The sequence below is a fragment of the Pongo abelii genome, chromosome 15 (assembly GCF_028885655.2).
Source record: "Pongo abelii isolate AG06213 chromosome 15, NHGRI_mPonAbe1-v2.0_pri, whole genome shotgun sequence".
NCBI classification, from domain to species: domain Eukaryota; kingdom Metazoa; phylum Chordata; class Mammalia; order Primates; family Hominidae; genus Pongo; species Pongo abelii.
This window is the reverse complement of record NC_072000.2, coordinates 56,664,559-56,686,519: the sequence shown is the minus strand read 5'-3', so window position 1 is coordinate 56,686,519 and position 21,961 is coordinate 56,664,559. Positions and strand designations below refer to the sequence as shown.

The 21,961-nt window shown below is 34.5% G+C and overlaps 2 protein-coding genes across 6 annotated transcripts in view; one reads left to right on the top strand and one right to left on the bottom strand.

Annotated features, from left to right (window-relative positions):
* Positions 1–13,774, top strand: part of ERO1A (endoplasmic reticulum oxidoreductase 1 alpha) — a 58,757-nt gene extending 44,983 nt beyond the window's left edge. For all 3 annotated transcript variants that reach the window (XM_024231855.3, XM_054530671.2, XM_024231854.3), the window contains 5 exons: positions 590–836; positions 1,590–1,659; positions 7,392–7,478; positions 7,563–7,696; positions 10,214–13,774. In XM_024231855.3, the coding sequence (XP_024087623.1) occupies positions 590–836; positions 1,590–1,659; positions 7,392–7,478; positions 7,563–7,696; positions 10,214–10,274 (599 nt within the window). In that variant the 3' untranslated portion in view covers positions 10,275–13,774. The remainder of the gene's footprint in view (positions 1–589; positions 837–1,589; positions 1,660–7,391; positions 7,479–7,562; positions 7,697–10,213) is intronic.
* A 613-nt stretch (positions 13,775–14,387) lies between these two features.
* Positions 14,388–21,961, bottom strand: part of GPR137C (G protein-coupled receptor 137C) — an 84,334-nt gene continuing 76,760 nt past the window's right edge. For all 3 annotated transcript variants that reach the window (XM_024231722.3, XM_063715847.1, XM_063715848.1), the window contains 4 exons: positions 19,774–19,923; positions 18,428–18,553; positions 18,134–18,252; positions 14,388–17,160 (listed from right to left, as the gene is read on the bottom strand). In XM_024231722.3, coding sequence (XP_024087490.1) covers positions 16,983–17,160; positions 18,134–18,252; positions 18,428–18,553; positions 19,774–19,923 — 573 coding nt within the window. In that variant the 3' untranslated portion in view covers positions 14,388–16,982. The remainder of the gene's footprint in view (positions 17,161–18,133; positions 18,253–18,427; positions 18,554–19,773; positions 19,924–21,961) is intronic.

Sequence of the window (21,961 nt, the reverse complement as noted above, 5' to 3'; positions counted from 1 at the left end):
ACTATGTAAATCAGAGCTAAAATTCTGTATGTTTGCAGGCAGAGAGACCACATGTTCAAAAAAAAAATGTAACAAATTTTTTTAAATGTTTAAGCAGAACTCAGAATTTTAAGACTCAGGATTTTATTTATATTTATAAATAATTTTTATTATACCCATAAAAATGACCCTATAATCAATAGCAACTTAATTATACATTTTAAAGTAACTAAAAGTGTAGAGTTGATAGAAACTTCATTTGCCCTGATGTGATTAATACATAAATTATATGCCTGTATCAAAAGATGCCATATATGGTATCAATATAAACAGATACTATGCACCTGCAAAAATTAAGAATGATTTTTATTATTAATAAGACTTGCTTTCTCAGTAAAACATTGAATTCATTTTAAGGATGGGTTCTAGAAAATAAAATATTAATATAAAACTATTAAAGGCTAAATTGTGAAAAACCATTTTCTTGGTTGTTATTATATAATTTAAAATGCAAAATGAATTTAACTTCTATAGGCATGAATAACCTAATATAATTAAAGTAAAAATTGTCAAATTCAGTTTTTAATATTTAATTCTTCTTCCTTCTTAGAGACCTGGTTAGAAAAGAAATGGGGACACAACATTACAGAATTTCAACAGCGATTTGATGGAATTTTGACTGAAGGAGAAGGTCCAAGAAGGCTTAAGAACTTGTATTTTCTCTACTTAATAGAACTAAGGGCTTTATCCAAAGTGTTACCATTCTTCGAGCGCCCAGATTTTCAACTCTTTACTGGAAATAAAATTCAGGATGAGGAAAACAAAATGTTACTTCTGGAAATACTTCATGAAATCAAGTAAATTATATATTAAAATTTATACATTAATAGAAGAGTGACAATGTACAAGATAAATTTTTTTTTTTTTTGAGACGGGGTCTCCCTCTGTTGCCCAGGCTGGAGTGCAGTGGCACGGTCATGGCTCACTGCAGCCTTGATCTCCTGGGCTCAAGCAGTCCTCCCATCTCATCCCAAGTAGCTGGGACTATATGTGCAAACCACCACACCAGGCTAATTTTTGTATTTTTTGTAGAGATGGGGTTTCGCCATGTTGTCCAGGCTGGTCTCGAACTCCTGGGCTCAAGTGATCCACCCAACTTGGCCTCCCAAAGTGCTGGGATTACAGGTGCAAGCCACCGTGTTCTGCCTGAAATTTTTAATATTCATTTAGAGAAAGGAAAACTATTTAGAACATAATTAAAAGTTAATTTTGCTTGTAGGTCTTTTCAGATTGAATTTTGCTTTTGTTTTTATTTTGATTTGGGTACTGAGAGGCACACATTTTTAGTTTTAAGAGCCATTCTTTTAGTATTTGATAATGTATTATTTTCATGTTTATTTGAACAAATTGGATTTGGGGTCAAATTTCTGTATTATGCAGTTAGAATTGAGATTTGAGGTTTGAGGATAAGAATTTGTTTTGGGGCATTGGAGTGTTGGTTTTACTATGTTTTCTCCTCTTTATTTATCACGACCAGTAAAATGTTGTATTAGCAGGACTTTTAATGTTTATAACACGTGAAAATGAATATTCTCTGTTTTAAAATGCAGGTCATTTCCTTTGCATTTTGATGAGAATTCATTTTTTGCTGGGGATAAAAAAGAAGCACACAAACTAAAGGTAATTATTTTATACTTAATTGTTAGATACAAACTGATTAACACTTATGCAGATATGAATATAAACCCATATATAGTATTCATAGAAGTAGAGAGTAGGCCAGATGCAGTGGCTCAGGCCTGTAATCCCAGCACTTTGGGAGGCTGAGGTGGGAGGATTGCTTGAGCCCTGGAGTTCAAGACCAGCTTGGGCAACATCGTGTGAAACCCTGTCTTTAATTAAAAAAAAAAAAAAAAAAAAGTAGAGAGTGGAATGATGGTTACCACAGGCTGAGGGTGGGGCGTGGATGGGGAAAAAGGAGATGTTGATCCGTGGGTACAAAGTTTCAGTTAGGGAGAATAAGATTTAGTGATCTACTGCGCAGAATGGTAACTATGGTAATAATGCATTGTATATTGCAAAATTGCCGAAAGTATAGATTTTAAGGTTTCCACTATACAAAAAATGATTAAGTATGTGAGGTGATGGATTTGTTAATTAGCCTGATTTAATCACTTCATATTGTAAATATACATTAAAACATCACATTGTATCCATAAACATATACAGTTTTTGTCAATTAAAAAAATAAACACATGTATATATACTTAACAGTATATCTTGATATACATCTTGAAATTAAGAAAAAATCAGAGTCATAATCTTTCTTTTCCTCAAAAAAATCAAGACCAAAGGCAGGTGCCACTTAAAGTCTATTTTGCATTATATTCAAAGTAACACTGATATCTGTATATTGCTGTACACTTTCTAGATGCCTTTCACATTGATGATCTCATATAATAAATAGAGGTAATAAAGGAAATGGATCCAATGCATGAGTAGCAAAAGTAGTCTGTCTTTTGCTGAAGAGAATTCTGAAGATGATATTGTTTAATTAAAAGATCTTCATTAGTGGGAGAAGGCACCGTGTGATGTTTTGTCATTCATCTTTTTTTATTGTTATTGAGAAGGGATCTCACTCTATCACCCAGGCTGGAGTGCAGTGATACAATCATGGCTCATTGCTACCTTGAAATTCTGTGCTCAAGCGATCCTCCTGCCTCAGCTTTCTGAGTAGCTTGAGTAGCTGGGACCACAGGCACGTACCACCATGCCTGTCTAATTTTTTTTTTTTTTTTTTTTAGTAGAGACAGGGTTTTGCTATGTTGCCCAGGCTGGTTTCAAACTCCTGGGCTCAAGTGGTCCTCCCACCTCAGCCTTCCAAAGTGCTGGGATTACAGGCGTGAGCCATTGCACCCCCTGCTGTTCATCTTATTCACTGGGAATTAAAGACAGTTATGAATACCAGTGTGCAGTTGGGGAAAGAACAGATTCTATACCCCACAGAATGGGGTCTGGTTATTGCCTTGCCTCTTAATAGGGTCTGACCTCAGGCAAGACCATCTCTGAGTACGTATTTGCCTCATAATACTATAAATATCAAACATTACCAGGAAGATTTATTACACACTCATTATGTGCACAGCACGATTTTTTGTCATTAAAAGGAAAGAGAGCTTCCACCCTCAAGGGATTTCCAGAGGGAGTCAGGTAAAATTATATTTCTCTTCTCTCTTACAAAGTTCCACTGGTAAGTAAAGGCAGGTGGACCTCCGTACTACTGGGTTTGATCTGATTTTATATATACATATATACATATATATATATATATACACACACACATGAAATTATATATATGTACATATGAATCATATATGTATATATCAGAGAATCTTTGTAGAGTAATATTATTGAGTAGTTTTTTTTTTTTTTTAAGTAAGTTTAAAATTAGTACCTCTTGCTTGGATGTCATCTGGTCATAGAAAAATAGTGAAAATAAAGTTAGTACCTCTTACTGAACAGGTATTGAAACACAAGATAGAGAATATTGTTAAGATATGGTAACAATTAACAATACTTTGGGCTTTGTCTTAATAAAGATACTAGATATAGATAGATACTAGATATGGTAGATACGTATAGGTAGATTTCTATACAAATATGTCTGATTTCATACATATTGTATATATATTTTTGTTTTTTTAAGAGATGAGGTCTTATTTTGTCACCAGAGTTGAAGTGCAGAGGCATAATCGTAGCTCACTGCAGCCTGGAACTCCTGGATTCAAGCCATCTTCCCACCTCAGCCTCCTGAGTAGCTAGGACTACAGGCTGGCACCACTATGCCCTGCTAACTTTTAAAATTTTTTTGTTGAGTTGGGGTCTCACTATGTTGCCCAGGCTGGTCTTGAACTCTTGGCCTCAAGCAATCTGCCTGTCTTGGGCTCTGAAAGTGCTGGGAGTACAGGTGTGAGCCACTACCATACACAGCCTGATTTCATCAAAATATTTACAAAAATTTTCCTTTGCTTTTCATTCTTTCTGTAATGAAAGAACCTGATTTTATGCACTCAGTTTTTTTGCTGTTAGATAATACTTATTCTTGACTTCCCATCTACCTCCTACTTGAAGCATTCTTGCTACAAATACATACCTCAGTGCTTATATAATCTGCCTAAACAGCTTCCAGGAACTAGAAAGTGAGGGGGAAGATGCTGTAATAAGACTTCTTTTTTTCCTACTATTTTCAATATGTTCCTTTTTTTTTTTTTATTGGAAAGTGTTCTGGCATCAGCTCTTTTTAAATCGTGCAGATTAGAAAGATTTCTCACATTGTTTTAATTTGATCAGAACTCGGAAACACCTTTAATGTCCTATGAAGTTTAGGTAGAGTCTTGATGTAACAGAATTTTTCTGAATCTTTTACAGGAAAGATGTAAAAAACAAAACATGCTACTATCAAAGATTTACTTTTTTAAAAAGTAGTTTCTGGTAAACATGGATTTGAACAGTCATATTTATAAATTAATTTAAAAAATCTCATCTTGTTTCCTTAGTACCCTATCAATGTATGGTTAGAAATAGAGGACTTGTATGAAGGAGAATTATTTAGCATTCAATTCAAATAGAATACAATCTCATTTGAAGACTTGTAAAGTATTTGAGAATTTGGGCAGGAATTGGTCAGTTGGTTTCACTGAATATAAATCACAGCATGCTTGATCATTCTATTGACTGGTTGTAATTTAAAGTGATGACCTAAAACTGTATGTTTAAACAAGGAAAATCTGTAAGTGATTTAGGTACTGGTTATTTTAAGGACCATACATTTTTCTAACCTGAGATAATTAGGGGATATACTCAGGTTATTGTACATAATTGTTATTTGTTAAGTCACAAGGATTTTCTCCTGTGAAATCCTTACTAATTTTTACTAATTTGATCTAGTAAATTTCTAGCCTATTAATTTGGTCCTAGCATATTAAGTTCACTTAAGCAGAAGATGCATGCTATTTGATGTGCTTGGTTTTAATTTTACAGTGTTTATTTGGCTATTGTAAGCAGCCATGCCTGCTCTCTGTACATGTCATACAAAGACTTACTCAAGACCTGTCACATTCAAGTATTTGAATTAACGTAGAATGAAACATTGAAATTAGCGTCTACAAAAGCAAGCACAGTCTTTTAGAACAGAGGCTTCCAACTCTCACAAGTATGAGTCTCTTATACTCAGGAACTTTCAAGGCCTCTTCTCTGTCTCTACAAGAGACAGAGTATTTTTAGTATCTGTTAATTTTGAAAATATGATTGCCAAAAAGCCACCATGCATTTAGTAACACTTTGAAAGTAAAAGTTGTGTTTTATTGATCATAACATTTCTATCTATTTGGAAATTTATAGTGCATACATGTGAGCTATTTATTCTGTGGTATACGGTCTTGTCTCTATGTGGATTCTGTAGATCCTCATAATAACCATTAAGTCTTCTAGAAGTCAACAGCTCATAGGATGGGAACATGTTCTTTAGGGTAACTTTCTTACTCTGTTATTATTGTTAAAAGTGTGATTTTTCTTTAAGTTTTGGTCAGTGCTCTAGTTTAACCTAAAATCAGATCACAGAATCTTTGTAGAGTAATATTACTGGTTAGTTTTTTTTAAGTAGGTTTAAAATTAGTACCTGTTGCTTGCATGTCATGTGGTCATAAAAATAAAAAAATAGTACCTCTTACTGGACAGGTACTGAAACTAAGATAGAGAATACTATTAAGATACGGTAAAAATGAACAATTTGGGCTTTGTCTTAATTAATAAAGATATTACATCTTAGATCCTATTAAAACTTTTTTTCATGTTACAGCTGTTTGAAAGTCACAAACTGAATAAAGCATGTTGGGAAAGTCTGTCTCCAGAGCAAATTGAGGTTTCCTTTGAATAGTGGATTCCAATAATTGATTTATTCCTATTTTAGATTTGTGGTCCTGCCTTCATCTGGTTGAGCCTAGTGTGTGGTTTATCACATTAGAAAAAGAGAAATACTGTGTGCTGCCTAAATTATAGGCCAATTTGTATAATGGATGTTCTATCTGAGATGTATGTCAAATTTCCTGCTAAGAATACTGTAAGCTTGAGATTCCCCTCTTAGTCCGGTACAGGAGTCTCTTGGAGGATCAATTGGTAATTTCCATTGAAGGAAAAGAAGGATGTGTTCTTGGCTTCCCTTCTTTTTTCCCTATTCCTTAAGGACATATACTATGTTTAGATTAGCTGGATGCATGTCTCCCTATTATAAATGATATAATATTCTAGGGTTCATGGATGTATACATATGTATTAAAAGCATAAAAACAAAAAGGGAACAATGCCAAATTCAATATAGTAGTAGAGGGTGGGATATGGGACTTGAGAGATAACATGAGGGGCTTCGATTGTACTTGTGACAAATTTTTCTAAAACTTGGTAGTGGGTAGATGGCGTTCACTATATTTTATATATTTTTGCATGTTAATAGTAATAGTAATGTTAATACTAACAAAGGAAGACCTGATTGTTTTACCTTATTCATACCAGAAAGAAGGGCTGTGGTTGAACTATTATGAAACCAAAGGGCCGGGCACGGTGGCTGACGCCTGTAATCCCAGCACTTTGGGAGGCCAAGGCGGGCGGATCACGAGGTCAGGAGATCGAGACCATCCTGGCTAACATGGTGAAACCCTGGCTCTACTAAAAAAAAAAAAATTAGCCGGGCGTGGTGGCAGGTGCCTGTAGTCCCAGCTACTCAGGAGGCTGAGGCAGGAGAATGGTGTGAACCCAAGAGGCAGAGCTTGCAGTGAGCGAGATCCCCCCACTGCACTCCAGCTTGGGTGACAGGGCGATACTCCCTCTCAAAAAAAAAAAAAAAGAAACCAAAGGATTTTTTTTTCCTTTCCATTCTTGCCTTCTTCTCTCATTCCCTCCCTCCATTCCTTCTGGTAAATGATGCTCTCTAACCCTGTCTCACCCTCCTTTCTCCACCTATTGACATATAGTTAATCACCTACAATGGACACCTTGACAAAGTTATTTTGTATATTTTTGCAGATAGTTTAGCTTTGGAGTCAGACAGGCCTGGTTTCTAAGTTTTTTGTTTACTAGATGTGGGAGTTTAGGCAAGTTACCTAAACACTCTGAATCTTGTTTTTTACATTCATTAGGTCTAGATTATAACAATATCTACCTTTGGATTTGTGGTGAAGATTAAATGAGATTGTATATGTAAGGATCTGGTATGTAGAATCAATGAATATTAGTGCTGTTCTCATGTTTGGTATCCCATAGTACCTTGCACAGTGTTAGGCACATAGAACGTGCTTAGAAAATACTTACTAATTGACTGTATGTTACATCTTAATAAAATTTTGTTAAATTGTTTTCAGGAGGACTTTCGACTGCATTTTAGAAATATTTCAAGAATTATGGATTGTGTTGGTTGTTTTAAATGTCGTCTGTGGGGAAAGCTTCAGGTAAGCAAATCTAGTCATTCCTATTTCTCATTTACCCTTTGCATGAATAATTTTCTAATTTTTCTTTTTTTATTTCTGTTATAGACTCAGGGTTTGGGCACTGCTCTGAAGATCTTGTTTTCTGAGAAATTGATAGCAAATATGCCAGAAAGTGGACCTAGTTATGAATTCCATCTAACCAGACAAGAAATAGTATCATTATTCAACGCATTTGGAAGGTTAGTTTGAATGTACTGAAATGCTTCTGGTAGCCAAGTAAGTCTAAAGCAACATATATGCTTTCAGAAAAAACTGGGTAAGGAATATCCTTTTTATTTAATTTGTTTATTTATTTTTGAGACGGAGTTGTGGTCTGTAGCCCAGGCTGGAGTGCAGTGGTGTGATCTCGGCTCACTGCGACCTCCGCCTTCTGGGTTCAAGCGATTCTCCCAACTTAGCCTCCCAAGTAGCTGGGATTACAGGTGTGTGACACCACGCCTGGCTAATTTATGTGTGTGTGTGTGTGTGTGTATGTGTGTGTGTGTGTGTGTGTGTATTTTTAGTAGAAACATGGTTTCACCATGTTGGCCAGGCTGGTCTTGAACTTCTGACCTCAGGTGATCTGCCTGGCTCCACCTCCCGAAGTGCTGGATTACAGGCGTGAGCCACTGTGCCCAGCCAAGAATATTTTTTTTGAAGAAATCATTTCATTACAGAATTATGGGATATTATGAAATACCTCAAGTATGTAGACATATACAATTAGTACATGATGGTCTTTATTTTCATCTGTTGACTTTTATAATCATAATTAGGGCCGGGCACGGTGGCTCATGCCTGTAATCCTAGCACTTTGGGAAGCCGAGGTGGGTGGATCACTTGAGGCCAGGGGTTCGAGACCAGCCTGGCCAACTCTACTAAAATTACAAAAAATTAGCCAGGCATGGTGGAGCATGCCTGTGGTCCCAGCTACTCGGGAGGCTGAGGCAGAAGGATCGCTTGAACCCGGGAGGCAGAGGTTGCAGTGAGCCGAGATCATACCACTGCACTCCAGCCAGGGCGACAGAGCAAGATAACATCTCAAAAAAAAAAAAAAAGTGTGTATATGTATATATAAAATCATAATTATAATTACTCACTGAATTTTAATATTCATCTTATTGAATTTGTACATTAAAAATTGCTTAAAAGCAGTTTTTTTTCCTATCCAATTATTTTTGTGATAGTGGTAGAAAAATCATGCTGTTTAACATAGGTGTACATGTAAATGTCTTTGTGAACTCACCATTATATAAAAAGGTTAATAATTCTTTTTAAAATAATTATTTCCTATCAAAATGATTAAAGAAAAGCATGAAATAAGGAACTTACATTAAAATATTTAAGTATGGATGCCTTTCGTTCTGGCCTATCATGCAAGAAATGCTGAGATTTATAAAAATTAACACTTTTTAAAAGACTATATTTCCTCATTTAAAAAATATTACAATTTTGGGCTTGAAATAATTGACCTTCAAAATTGTGTCTCTAGCATCCAGGGGCTAGATAGTTAATATTTCATTGATTATTCTGTTTTTTTCATGATTGAGAGCAGAGCTAAGTGCACTTAAAATAAGGAACAAAGTTTACTTTACAAAAATTAGTGAAAACAGCGTAGTCATACATTTAATACTCTTACTCTTTATAGGCCAATAGCATTGATTCTTTCTACATTTACTAAATATGGTATATTTTAAGTATTCATATACTTAACGCATTTAAAAAGTTATATTTCTGTGTTTATATACTTTATACTTTCGTACTTTAATATTAAGCATACGAATACTTTTATGAATACTTGTACCTATATTGTATTATTTGTATACTTACGTTTTATACCAAATACTATACACTTTAATATTAAGTAAGGGAGTATACTTATGAATGCTTAAAATATAGAAGTATTTTAATATTTATGTATCTCATACTTATGTATTTGATTGACCAACGTGATCTCAGCTTACGGAAACCTCTGCCTCCCAGGCTCAATAGATTCTCCCATCTTAAGTCTCCTGAGTAGCTGTGATACAGGCACACGCCACCATGCCTGGTTAATTTTCTTATTTTTTGTAGAGAGAAGGTTTTGCCACATTGCGCTTGCTGGTCTCAAACTCCTGGACTCAAGTGGTCTGCTCGCCTTGGCCTCCCAAAGTGCTGGGATTACAGACATGAGCTACTGCACCTGGCTATTTTAGTTATTTAAAAGAATTTGGTTTTTTAGAGAGAGGATCTGGCTATGTTGCCCAGGCTAGAGGGCAGTGGCATGATCATAGCTCACTGTAACCTTGAACTCCTGGGCTCAAGCAGTTCTACCTCGGGTTTCCAAGTAGCTACGACTACATGGCACACACAGCCATGTCTGGCAATTTTTAATTTTTTTTTGTAGAGACCAGGTCTCCGTGTGTTCTCAAATTCCTGGCCTCAAGCAGTTCTCCCGTCTTGGCCTCCAAAAATACTGGGATTACAGGAGTGAATCACTGCACCTGGCATATGTATTTAAATACTTTTAAAATAACTAATTTCTAGACATTAATATCTTAGTTTTACCATGTCGAATTAAGAACTAAAATATATTAAAATCCATTAAATGGTTTATGCACCTTAAATTTATTGAAATAAATTACTTTAAAAATGTTGTTTTAAAATGCAAGGTGAATAACTTTTACAGATAAAATTTATCTAAGATGGTTTCTGAGTGAAATATTTTTTGGTTACAGAATTTCTACAAGTGTGAAAGAATTAGAAAACTTCAGGAACTTGTTACAGAATATTCATTAAAGAAAACAAGCTGATATGTGCCTGTTCTGGACAATGGAGGCCAAAGAGTGGAATTTCATTCAAAGGCATAATAGCAATGACAGTCTTAAGCCAAACATTTTATATAAAATTGCTTTTGTAAAGGAGAATTATATTGTTTTAAGTAAACACATTTTTAAAAAATTGTGTTAAGTCTATGTATAATACTACTGTGAGTAAAAGTAATACTTTAATAATGTGGTACAAATTTTAAAGTTAAATATTGAATAAAAGGAGGATTATCAAATTCATATATGATAAAAGTGAATGTTCTAAGTCTCTCAAACTAGCATTTTGTGTAATAATATGTAATATAAATAAAACTATGGTAAATGTGACAAGCATTTAATAGGAAAATGCTAAGGAGGCCTCATGAATGACCCATAATTACCAACGTAGAATTTTTCAATACATTTAGGGTTGCTGAATTTAGCAAATAAAAATAAAGATTGCCCAGTTAGATTTGAATTTCAGATAAAACAATTAGTTTTTTAATATGTTACATGGAATATTTGGAAAATACTTATACTAAAAAATTATTTGTTTGAAATTCAAATTTAACTGGGAGTCTTGTATTTTATCTGGCAATCCTAAAATACATTGGTATGAAACAAATCACTTTTAGAAGTATATTGCTATTTTGATTGGGTTGTTTTTGTGTGTAGAAACATACAATAACAACTCAAAGGCACAGGAGATTTCTAAACATTGTGAAAAGTTGAATAGATTATATATTTATTCTCATAATACTTTCACTAATACTAAATAAAATTTGGGGAACACTTTTTATTTTTATATAATTTCCAATTTACAGAAAAGTTTCAAAAATAGTACCAAGAGCTCTCTTACCCAGATTCACTAATTGTTCATATGTGCTTTATCTTTCATGCTTTCTCTGTACACACACACACACACAAATTTTTCCTCAATCATTTGAAAGTCAGTTACAGGCATCATGCCCCTTTAACCCTAAATACTTCAGTGTGTAATACTGAATAATTGCTAAAAATGATTTTCTCAGAAAAAAAAACTCCCACAATTCTGGAACTATAATATTGTAAGCCTTAGAATAAATAATAATTTCAAGTTCCAATCTAAAGTTCTTTTTGAGGTTTGTTGCCCGTTTTATGCTTGATGTGTATAGTACTAGGGTAGGCTATTTATTTTATTAAAATTTTTTTTAGAGACAAGGTTTTGCTGTGTTGCCCAAGCTGGAACTTGAACGACTGGGCTGAAGTGATCTTCCCACCTCAGCCTCCCAAGTAGCTGGGAATACAGGTGTCTGCCACCATACCCAGTTTCCTTTTTGTTTTTTATACACAAAGTTCATTTCCTTTGTCTCCCTAAAACTGAACTGTAATTTTGGGAGGCTTTCACTAGTGGAAGCTCTTCATTTATAAAGCTATTTGAAGGGGTTTAGGAATTTATATCACATGGTAATTGTAGAGAAAAAGAAGCTATATACCTCAAAATCATGTGCCCTCTTTACATATGTCTTATCAGGTATAACATGTTGAAATGTCACATTATTAGTAAAGTGGGGTTTATTTATATAGTGGTTAAGAAATGTCAGTTTACACTGCTGTATACTTTTTCTTCTGTGTCCCTAAGGCCTCATACAGTGCCAAGCACATACTTGGTATCCAATAAATATTTGTTGGATGAATGTATGCATATGTATTCAGTATATTTTAAATGAATAATCACAGAACTAAGTTCAATACTTTGTCCTATTTTCCTCTGTCACTTCATTTTTCTCTAAGGCAGGAAAGGAAAGACATTAACCCATTAATTAAGTCAATCCTCTTGGAGACTCAAAAGACTATGAAGTGATCACTGTATATAAAATATAAAATACAGTGTGGGTTCAAATGGCCATTTTGTGTGTGTCCCTCTCTCTCATCTTATGCTTCCCTTCCTTTTTTTTTTTGGAGACGGAGTCTTGCTCTGTCGCCCAGGCTGGAGTGCAGTGGCACGATCTCGGCTCACTGCAAGCTCTGCCTCCCAGGTTCACGCCATTCTCCTGCCTCAGCCCCGAGTAGCTGGGACTACAGGCGCCCGCCACCACGCCCGGCTAAATTTTTTTTGTGTGTGTGTTATTAGAGGCAGTGTTTCACCGTGTTAGCCAGGATGGTCTCGATCTCCTGACCTCGTGATCCGCCCACCTTGGCCTCCCAAAGTGCTGGGATTACAGGCGTGAGCCACTGAGCCTGGCCTCTTTTTTTTTAACCGCCAATCTTTTTGAAGGAATATTCTTACCTCTACTTTGTCACCTTCCACTGGCTCCTTAACTAAAATCTGCCATTTGGCTCTGTAGTTAACAGTCCCTTCCTGTGAAGTCTAAAATCTTAATTCTAAATCCACAGTTTAATTCACAAGCTATTACTTGACTTTTTTTCTGTAATTGAGATTTTTGACAACCCCTACTTTAAAGATTTATTCCCTTGATTTCTTACATTTTGCTCACTCCTGAACCACCCCCCCGCCCCCTTTTTTTGCCTTTTCATTTATTCCTTTAATGTTATTCCTCAGACCTCCATTTTTTTTTTCTCTTAATCATAACACCACTTCTCACGCTTGGGTAATTTCAATTCAGCAGTTCCTAAATCCTTATCTTTAGCCAAACTCTTCAATCCATCTGCCTGTTGCACTTTACTTGGTTGTCCCAGAGACACCTGTGTGTGTCTTAAAACATTCACTCTGCAAAACCTACTCTAATGCCTGCGTCCCTTACTTTGGTTAATTTTAGAACCATTATATTCTAAGTTTTCTAGGCTCATTCCTCTCCTCCACCTTCCCCTATCATTTAGTGTTTAAGTTTTACTGATTTTATCTCCACCTCTCTGATATATCACTCTTTCATCTTCATTGCTATTATTAATACCTACAGTACTAACCTGCCTCCTATACCTAGCTGGTCTCCTCTCTGTTGCTCAATGTTACCACAGCAGGCTTTCTAGAAGCACTATGACAGTGTTACTCCCTAATACCCTTCAGTGACTTCAGGAACTTTCAGGAGAAAGCCAAACTTCTCTGTTTGGTGTACAAGGTCTTCTGATGTGTGATGTGTTTCCTCCACTGAATGTTCTGGTGAAACAGACTTATAGTTCTTCAGAAGCCACATTTGGCCAGGCCTCCCGCCTTGGTAAATGCTGTACTCTTAGCATCAAGTGTGCTAGTCATCCTTCCCCACTTGGAAAATTCCTATGCATCTTGCAGGCCTGACATAAGCATTTCCTCTGTGAAACCTCCTTTGCTTCACTCAAGGAGAGTCATCTAACTTCCACTTTCGTGTCACCACTGTAATTACAACCTACCTCTATTGTATGTCACTTAAATTGTACTGTATTATTTTTCAAAGGTCTTCTTTACTAGAATGTGAGCTCTTTAAGGGCAGGAAAAGGAACCTTTTTATTTTTTGCATCTCCATAGCATAGTTTTTGGCATATGAATGTTTAATAAATGTTTGTTGAATAAATTGATTTTAAAGTGACATCTTTATTATATTAGAGGTCCTACATATATTCCAAATACTTTCACTCCCTTCACTTTACAGCAAGGGTCAGTAGAGTCCCAAGGATTTGTACACTTTAGGGGGTCAATAAAGCTGAAATTGTATTCAAGATTTGGTGTGGTTTTTGGTGGGTCATGAAAGGGGTCTATTCTGGGAAAAAAAGGAACTTCTTTCATGGGAAAAGGCAGCATCATTGAGGAATTTCTTGAATAATCAAATAATACCTTCCTAGGATTATAAGGTAGATAAATGGATTCTTGTTTAAGATTCTAAAGGGAAGGGGAGAACTGTTATAAATTATTTCATACAACAATTTTTCTTAGCTTAATGTTTGAATAAATAAAAATGTACTATCTAATAACGTATTGGCATTTTAAACTGCATGGCACTTCATGTCAAACTGGTGTATATTAAGCGATATGACATCCAGATGTAAGTAATTATGAGATCACTAAAGGCAAACTATCATTTGTAACTCCTGTTTTTTTTTTTTTTTTTGTGGTAGCACTATGTTCTTATCCTTATATGATAGAAACTCATTATAGTCCATTATAAGAGATGAAGAAAACCAGAACTCTAAATAAAAGCACAAACACTTTTATTTTTAATAGTAGTGTTTTGTTACAATTTAGTGAAACAACAAATAAATACATTCATTGGCCACAGCTATACTTTTACAACCAGTTTGAAACTGATTATATAGCTGAGAAACACTGTTAAACAATAAAAAAGGCAGCTATGCATAAAAAAGCCACTTTAGCTATAAATTACATTTTCCATAAAACTACAACCAACTACAATGAGTGGTAAAAGTTTCAAAATTAATGGCCACCCAAGTGAAATGATGAAAACAAATACTGCTAATCACTATAGAATTACACACTTAAGTAATGAAATTCACTTTTTAATGAACAAAAATGAAGGTTTGATATTGTCATCATGTGCTTCAGTGCAGGATGAAGAGGGAATCGGTAGCCCTTTGATTTTATAAACAACTCCTTTCAAGACCAAACTTAAAGTGCTCCTAGTGCTTTGGAATTTTTAAGCAAAGATTGGGCCAGAGTGTATCTTTATTTGTCTTTGGTGATGTGTTAGATGTGTATAAGGAGACAAATGCAAGAATTTGGGTACCCTAGTCAATGATAAGAATAAACTTACAAACCTTAAATTTGGAACAGTCAACTAATGCAGCAGAAAGAACCAAGTTATTTTATCTGAAAAATTTTTAAAAAGTAATCTTCGTTAGTTTGGTCAAATAGGAACATTATCAAGGGGAGCCTTACTAGAAAAACTTTATCACCTTGAACCCCAAGGATTAACAAAGACAACATATCTTTTCAGACAGCTCTAGATGATTAGATACCTAACATTATTAGCAAAATAAACAGTTGGCATTCTGAGAAGAAATCTAACAACTGAAGTTGTAATAAAAGTACGCTTTTGTCACTTAATACCACAGGTAACTTTTTATACTATACATTTTTAAATATTTGGTTACAATGAGAGAACTTATAAACAAACCCAAAATAACATAAGTAAGTATACGCTTCTGATTGAATACAAAGTAATTTTGTATCATAAAAAGAAGAAATTTATTTGTCTGTGTACTGGCCTCCCAAAAGATCTAAAGCATTAACAATTTCAATTTTTCCTTAGGGTTTCAACCTAGTGTTATACTTTTGTGAAGTTATTGTATCAGTTGTTAAAAAGTTGAAGTACATTTTAAGTAAGAGAGGAAATAACATTCTAATCAAAGTATAAAACAGAAAAAGATAGTCGTATTAGTTCCAGTTCTGAAGAAATAGATAGCAGACAATTGTAGTTTGTCTTTGAGCATGTTGTGACAACTTCCTAATGTTGCTTGTTCCCTTGGCTTCTTGAGGTATTCAGCATCTACTTCTTTCCATATAGACACTGGTACAAAGTGCATTTTAAAATTCTGTATTAGCCTACCATTTTCTTTTTTTTTTTTAGATTTGGGATAGGACATTTAAGACAGCTTTAATGTAATTCTAAAAGTACTCCAATATTGTTAACCTGTGGTTTTATACTTACCTAGTTTGAACATTTACTTAAGTTTGCTCATTTAGTCTAATGCTGGAATTAATTTGAATTCAATTTAATTTGGCTTTTCCCATATACAAGATATAAAAATGTGAAAATCATAGGAGGAATTATATGTCTCACAAAGTATTGCACTTGAGTTCACTGCAATAATGTATCATGATTTCATTTACCTGAGGACAATCCTGATTCACTAGGTAAGACCAGCTATATCATGCTTCAGAGAAATCAAATGCTTTTGAAAATATATTTATGTTTTAATTTAGAATTATACATTTTGTGAATAATTCTTAAATGCATCTCTAAACTTGTTTAGTCCCAAGAAGTTTCTACCAAAATCTCCCTATGCAAAAGTCACTATTGCTTTCTTCAAGAATCATGCTTAAACTACTACATATATCTCAATTACACAAAATAATCAACTGACCAATTCTACTCAAAATAGCCACACAATTTTCACTGGTATATTTTCCTCTTGAAATTATTGTGGCTCTCCAAAGAACACTGCGGGCCATAACTAATGGATTACTACTATTATTTGTTTAAAATGAATTTCAGTCGCTATTTTAAAATCATGCTTAAAAGAACTGTCTTCAATGATTACACATTTTCAGTAGATTTTTATAAAGAATGATACATTTTTATGTCTTAACTGTGCACTGTTCACACTATAAAATTTTTATTAAGATTTCTGTATAGAGCATACCAATGAATATACAGGCTTTGATTTTCATAGGAAAATTGCCTTCCAGTTTGGTGTACAATACAGTATTCCAGTGTGAACATTGGCATATGACTTTGGGGACTGCAGTGACTCAGAACAAAGATAAAAGTGCACATATGCATTTGATGTTCCGAAGTCAGGATTTTTGGAGCATCAAGTGCCTTATGATCTAATCTCTCTTTTCTCCTACTCCAAACTTTCCATTTTACTTCATTTTACTATGAAGAGGTCAAAAATAATAGCTGTGTTGTTTACCAAACACACTCACACTTCCAGATTTTGTTTTCAGTTGCAACAGATAATGGAATGTTTATGTAGATGGAATTTAAACACATTGAATATACACATTTATGAAAAACAACTCAAGAATCATGACTTGGTGATGCTGTCAGTTTTGTGGTGTCACATATAAGCTATGATGATTGTTCAAATCTAAATTACTACAAGTAAAGAGCAAAGGAGCAGTATCTGTCACAGGTCCATTCAGGTGGGGAGTGACTGTGTAACTGCTGCTGCCACACCCAGTCATGGTGCCATACCAGCCCAAACTTTGCGAATTTGGTAAACTGCAACAAAAAAAGGCAAGCCATAGGACTATGATCAGGATATAAGAAGTCACATTTGAATTTTTAGCATTTTCAATGAATTTTGTAATAAAGTTAGCACTCAAATACATTGAAATATGTTCTTTGTCAAATAACATAATGCCTTTCTACAAATTTAATGATTTTTATCTAATATCCTGGATTCTATATCGCAGTATGTTACAAAAGAATGAATAAATGCCACTCAGAACTGGTAGAACTTCATCGTCAGATGATAACAATGTAGTCCTTATGTACTCGGCTCTATTCTAAGACATGTATGTATGTATGTATGTATGTATGTATGCAGACACACATATACATTCATTTAATCCTCACAACAAACCTCTGAAATAGGTTCTATTATCCCTATCTTACAGATGAAAAACAGGTTCAAAAAACTGAGGTTATGTAACTTGTCCAGATGAAGTTAGGATTATAGAAAATGTCATATCAAGCTGAAGCCATTAAGCTTTTCTCTTTGCCCGAATCACAGTCAATAGTGTGCTAGTTATGGACTTGAAATGGTTTTGTAACAAGGAGGGCATGGGAAGACTTCCTACGGCAATTAAGCTTCCCAAGAGTTTTATCTAGGGTTTCTCTGGATTTTGGCCAGCACTAAAGATATGGAAACAGACACATAATCATTATAATAGTATTTCTTCCTTGTGCATCACCCCCACACAAACAGCTCTGAACCAACAAGTTATTCTGAAATGAAATGGTACCATTTTAGCCCAAAGGCACACAGGCTTTGAGTCAAATGGTAGTTCCTGATAATGCAGGTTCCACCCTGGGTTTAACATCTACTGCTTTAAACTCCAGTATTGCCGATCTTATTTATTGACATATTACCACCAAATCACCTTTTTTTCATATTTTGGTTAAAGCTTAGATTTGTTTTTTTCAATCAATTTCAATAGTAATTCAGGCTAAGTGGCTTTGTTACATCTACCTTCCTTCTCTTGAACTTCCCAGTCTTGGCAGGTCATCATCACTATCATAGCGTCTTGGATTGTCGAAAAAGTAAGCTCTGGAACTATAACTGTGACTATTTATCATGCCAGCAGGTGCCTGTGAACAAAGTATTAGATAGCATATGAAGATTTTACTTTTCCACTAAGAAAGGAGGCAAGAATCTATTATAATTTTTAGTCTTAACCTTTGCAAGAAATAGAAAGTCAATATAAATATTCCATAATTTTTAAAAATAGGAGAACAAGCATTGGGGAATATTATGATATCATACCAAATTCTGGTTTAATCTCTGTGCCCGGAAAAACAGTACCACCGACCATGCTGGCACATGTTCCCACAGAAAGAGGACCATTCCAAATACTATATACTCTTCTCCACTTATATCTTCTACATGAGCCTGTAAACAGAGTATGGCAGAGAATTTTTACATCTGTTTATTGTATAAGCAATCACCTCCACAGTTAACTTGTTTCAAGTCAGGTAAGATAAAATATATCAACTACAAGCACATAAACTGTAAAACTTTCTATAGTTTGTGGTTTCTCATGAAATGACACTTATCCTTTAAATGACATAAAATGCTCTGAAGTTACAAAGAATAAAAAGCAGTTAATTTTTTCAGTGTATCAGTTTATGACAATTTTAATATATGGATAATAAAGAGTGATCTCCTATTTAGGCCCCATAATCTAAAGAGAGTGACTTTTAAAGACATTACTGTTCCAGCTGCTCCATAGGCAAAATAACAGCACTTACCCTAATTACACCTGTAGAAAAACGTAACATATTAAGTCACTCAGCCCAGCTCTACTTAAAATATGCTTTTGGACCTAAACTACATATTAAATTTGTTTCTGTTCTATCAGATGTTGGAAGAGGGAAATGGAAAAAGGAGTGAAGAGAATCTGCTACAAGGAACCACATGTGAAAATTCCTTCCCTTTAGAAAGGTAAATGAAAAATAGTATTCCCGGAGCCCTTAAATTCAGTACAAAGCTAAATTACTATAAAGATATGACACAAAGCTATGTCAAAATGTACGTTTAGGAAGCATATGGAAATGCTAGGAAGTTAAATATGCATAGTTAGAGTACTGGGAATTATGATAGCAAATACCTGGACACCCAAGGAACTACGAATGCTCTCCCATTATCAAGACTGACAAAGCCAGATTTTTATGAAAGCCATTATTTAAACATCTAAACCTGAACCAAATATTAAGAGTATATGTAGTTCTTGGGTAGGGGAGAGTTACTTTCCTCCTAACAAAGACCATATTCACTGGCTAATAATAGGGAATTCATTTATCTAGAAATATTTAAACACCATCATTAACAAAAATAAGTAAAATTAGCATATGACCGAGAGGCTTGTGGCACTATTATTATTTACCAAAAAAGAGAGAGAAAATACTCCTTTGAGAGAAGTTCTCTGTGAAGAATGATTTCAAATGTCACAGGTATATAAAGATTTTTAAACACAAAGCTTTAAGTATGATTACTGACAGTAGACAGAGATTCCATACATGTGTTTGTAAGTCAAACACCACAGTGTTCTCCTAGATGAGGGTAAGTTAATTATCACATTGTTAGACTGGCAATACTTGGTAGGTATTTACCTTATCTGAAAGATTATCCCAGCCATAATTAAATGGACTTTCTAATGTATCCTGAGATATGGTGACCACCACCAAATTATAACAAGCTCTGGAAGAGTAGAGAAGAATGACTACAGAGCCCACGACGACAGTCTGGCACAGAGACATACCCTAAAATAAATAAAAATCATCATCTTTAGTATTCTACACGTTTGTCACGACAAGCTATTCATGTACATACAATATGGTCACCTCTTGCAATGCACTCCTACAAAGCACTGAGTACCTGTTGAAATAAACTCTCGATTATCTTGCTTTTCAATTCCTATTCCTAGAACTGCTTGTGTTTAATATGTGTAATTTTTTTTTTTTTTTGCCAACTTGCCAAATAGCAGCTGGAGAAAGATTTTGTTCTGCCAAGGTTGCCTTGTAATATATGAATAAACAAGTTGGCAAAAGATCAGAACTTTAACTGATGTTAATCAAAGAGGTAGTTTAGACATAATGAGAAAAGAATGGAAAATAGAAGCATTAGTCCGTTTGATACACTTAATTTCTGATACAAAATTAGAATAGAAATAGAGTTCCTATGCTACTTGCTTTCATTCTTTTAGATTCTATTAGAGAGTGCTTGTTAGTCCCCTATTGATGCCACAGTGTTGATGGCAAATGTTCTGGGCACCCATATGTACTTTCAAATCCTTAAAATTTTAAGACTATGGCTTTCACCATTTCCCTCAACATAAAAAGCCCTTCCAACTTAGTGGTTCTCAACTGGAGCGTGTATATTGGAGAAGGGTGTGGTAGTCACCTTTTGCAGAGATTCTTAACCTGGGGTCTATATTTCCATACAACCCATTTTCTTTGCAATCCTATGTATTTTATTTTATGCATTAAAAAAATTACTCTGTGACATCCTTGCCAAAGGGTTCCATTGCACAGAAACACCCAGTATAGTGTTTTGGAAGTTTGTGTTTGGTTGTCACAATGATTAAGGGGCAATTATGGCATTTAGTGCACAAGGTCCAGGGATGCTAGATGACTTGCAAGTCACAGGAGAATCCTCCACCTAAGCTAACTGTCCTCTGGCCTTGATAACTTTCTAATGTCCTCCTGGACAGTCATGAAGATGAAACACCTGTTTATAATTATCTGAGTCAGAACCTAATTCCGTTTTGAATATAAACGAAGTATATGTTTGCATAGTTTAAATAGAGGCCCAAATTTCCACAAACACATAGAATGTGTAAATTGAAGGAAATTTGTACTTTGTTTTCTTCAGAATTTTATCAGTTGTTCAAATATTTCAGAAAATCATGACATTGACAGCAATACTGCTTGTGGTATACAAGTGACCAATGCAACACACCTGTAATAGTCTGCATTTACAGCTGCTGCATTCATGGTTTCTGTGTCTAAACACAAATATCTATTACATCATGCTCTAAAAGTAACATGTTGAAATATTTATTAATTGCTCTCCTTTTATTTCCTCTTTATGTTACAATTAAGGCAATTACACTGAATTTTATGTGTGGTAGGTAGGTTAAAAATCCATTAATTTCAGGATAGAAACAGGTAATTAAAAATGTTTGTTATTAGAACTGCACTGGATCTTGTGGGGCTCTTGCGGGGTTGAGAACCATTATTATAACTGACTTCCTCAGAACAACTCATTTTAGAGGTATATGAAAAGAAAGAACTAAAAGATAAAAGATACCCTGAAAGATGTTGGGATAGTAACAGAGCACCTTTTTTGAGCTAACACACTACCATCACAAAAAGTATGTGTGAAAATAAAACTGACAAAACTTAAAAATTAAGGCTAAAATTTTCTACAATAGGCTATTTTATTTTGGTGAATCCAAAAAAAGTTGTTAATAAAAAAGTTAATCTAAACCAATCCAGATCCAATTTTAGAAGTAATGTATTATTAAAGAAAAGTAAGGAAACAAGAACAAGAAAACAGAATGCTGTAAGAATTACCATCCTCAAAAATAAGTGCAAAAGTTTATATGCACTGCTTTGGGAAATGAGACAACTGTCAGAAACATGCTATAATACAGAGAAACTCTGTTTAAATTTGTAAATACTATAGAAGCTTTTAAAAAAAGATTGTGAGAAAAGAGCAAAGAATCAATAATGCCGAATTAATACAACAAACAAAACAACCTCTAGTCAAATTACATACATAAAACAATGAAAGACA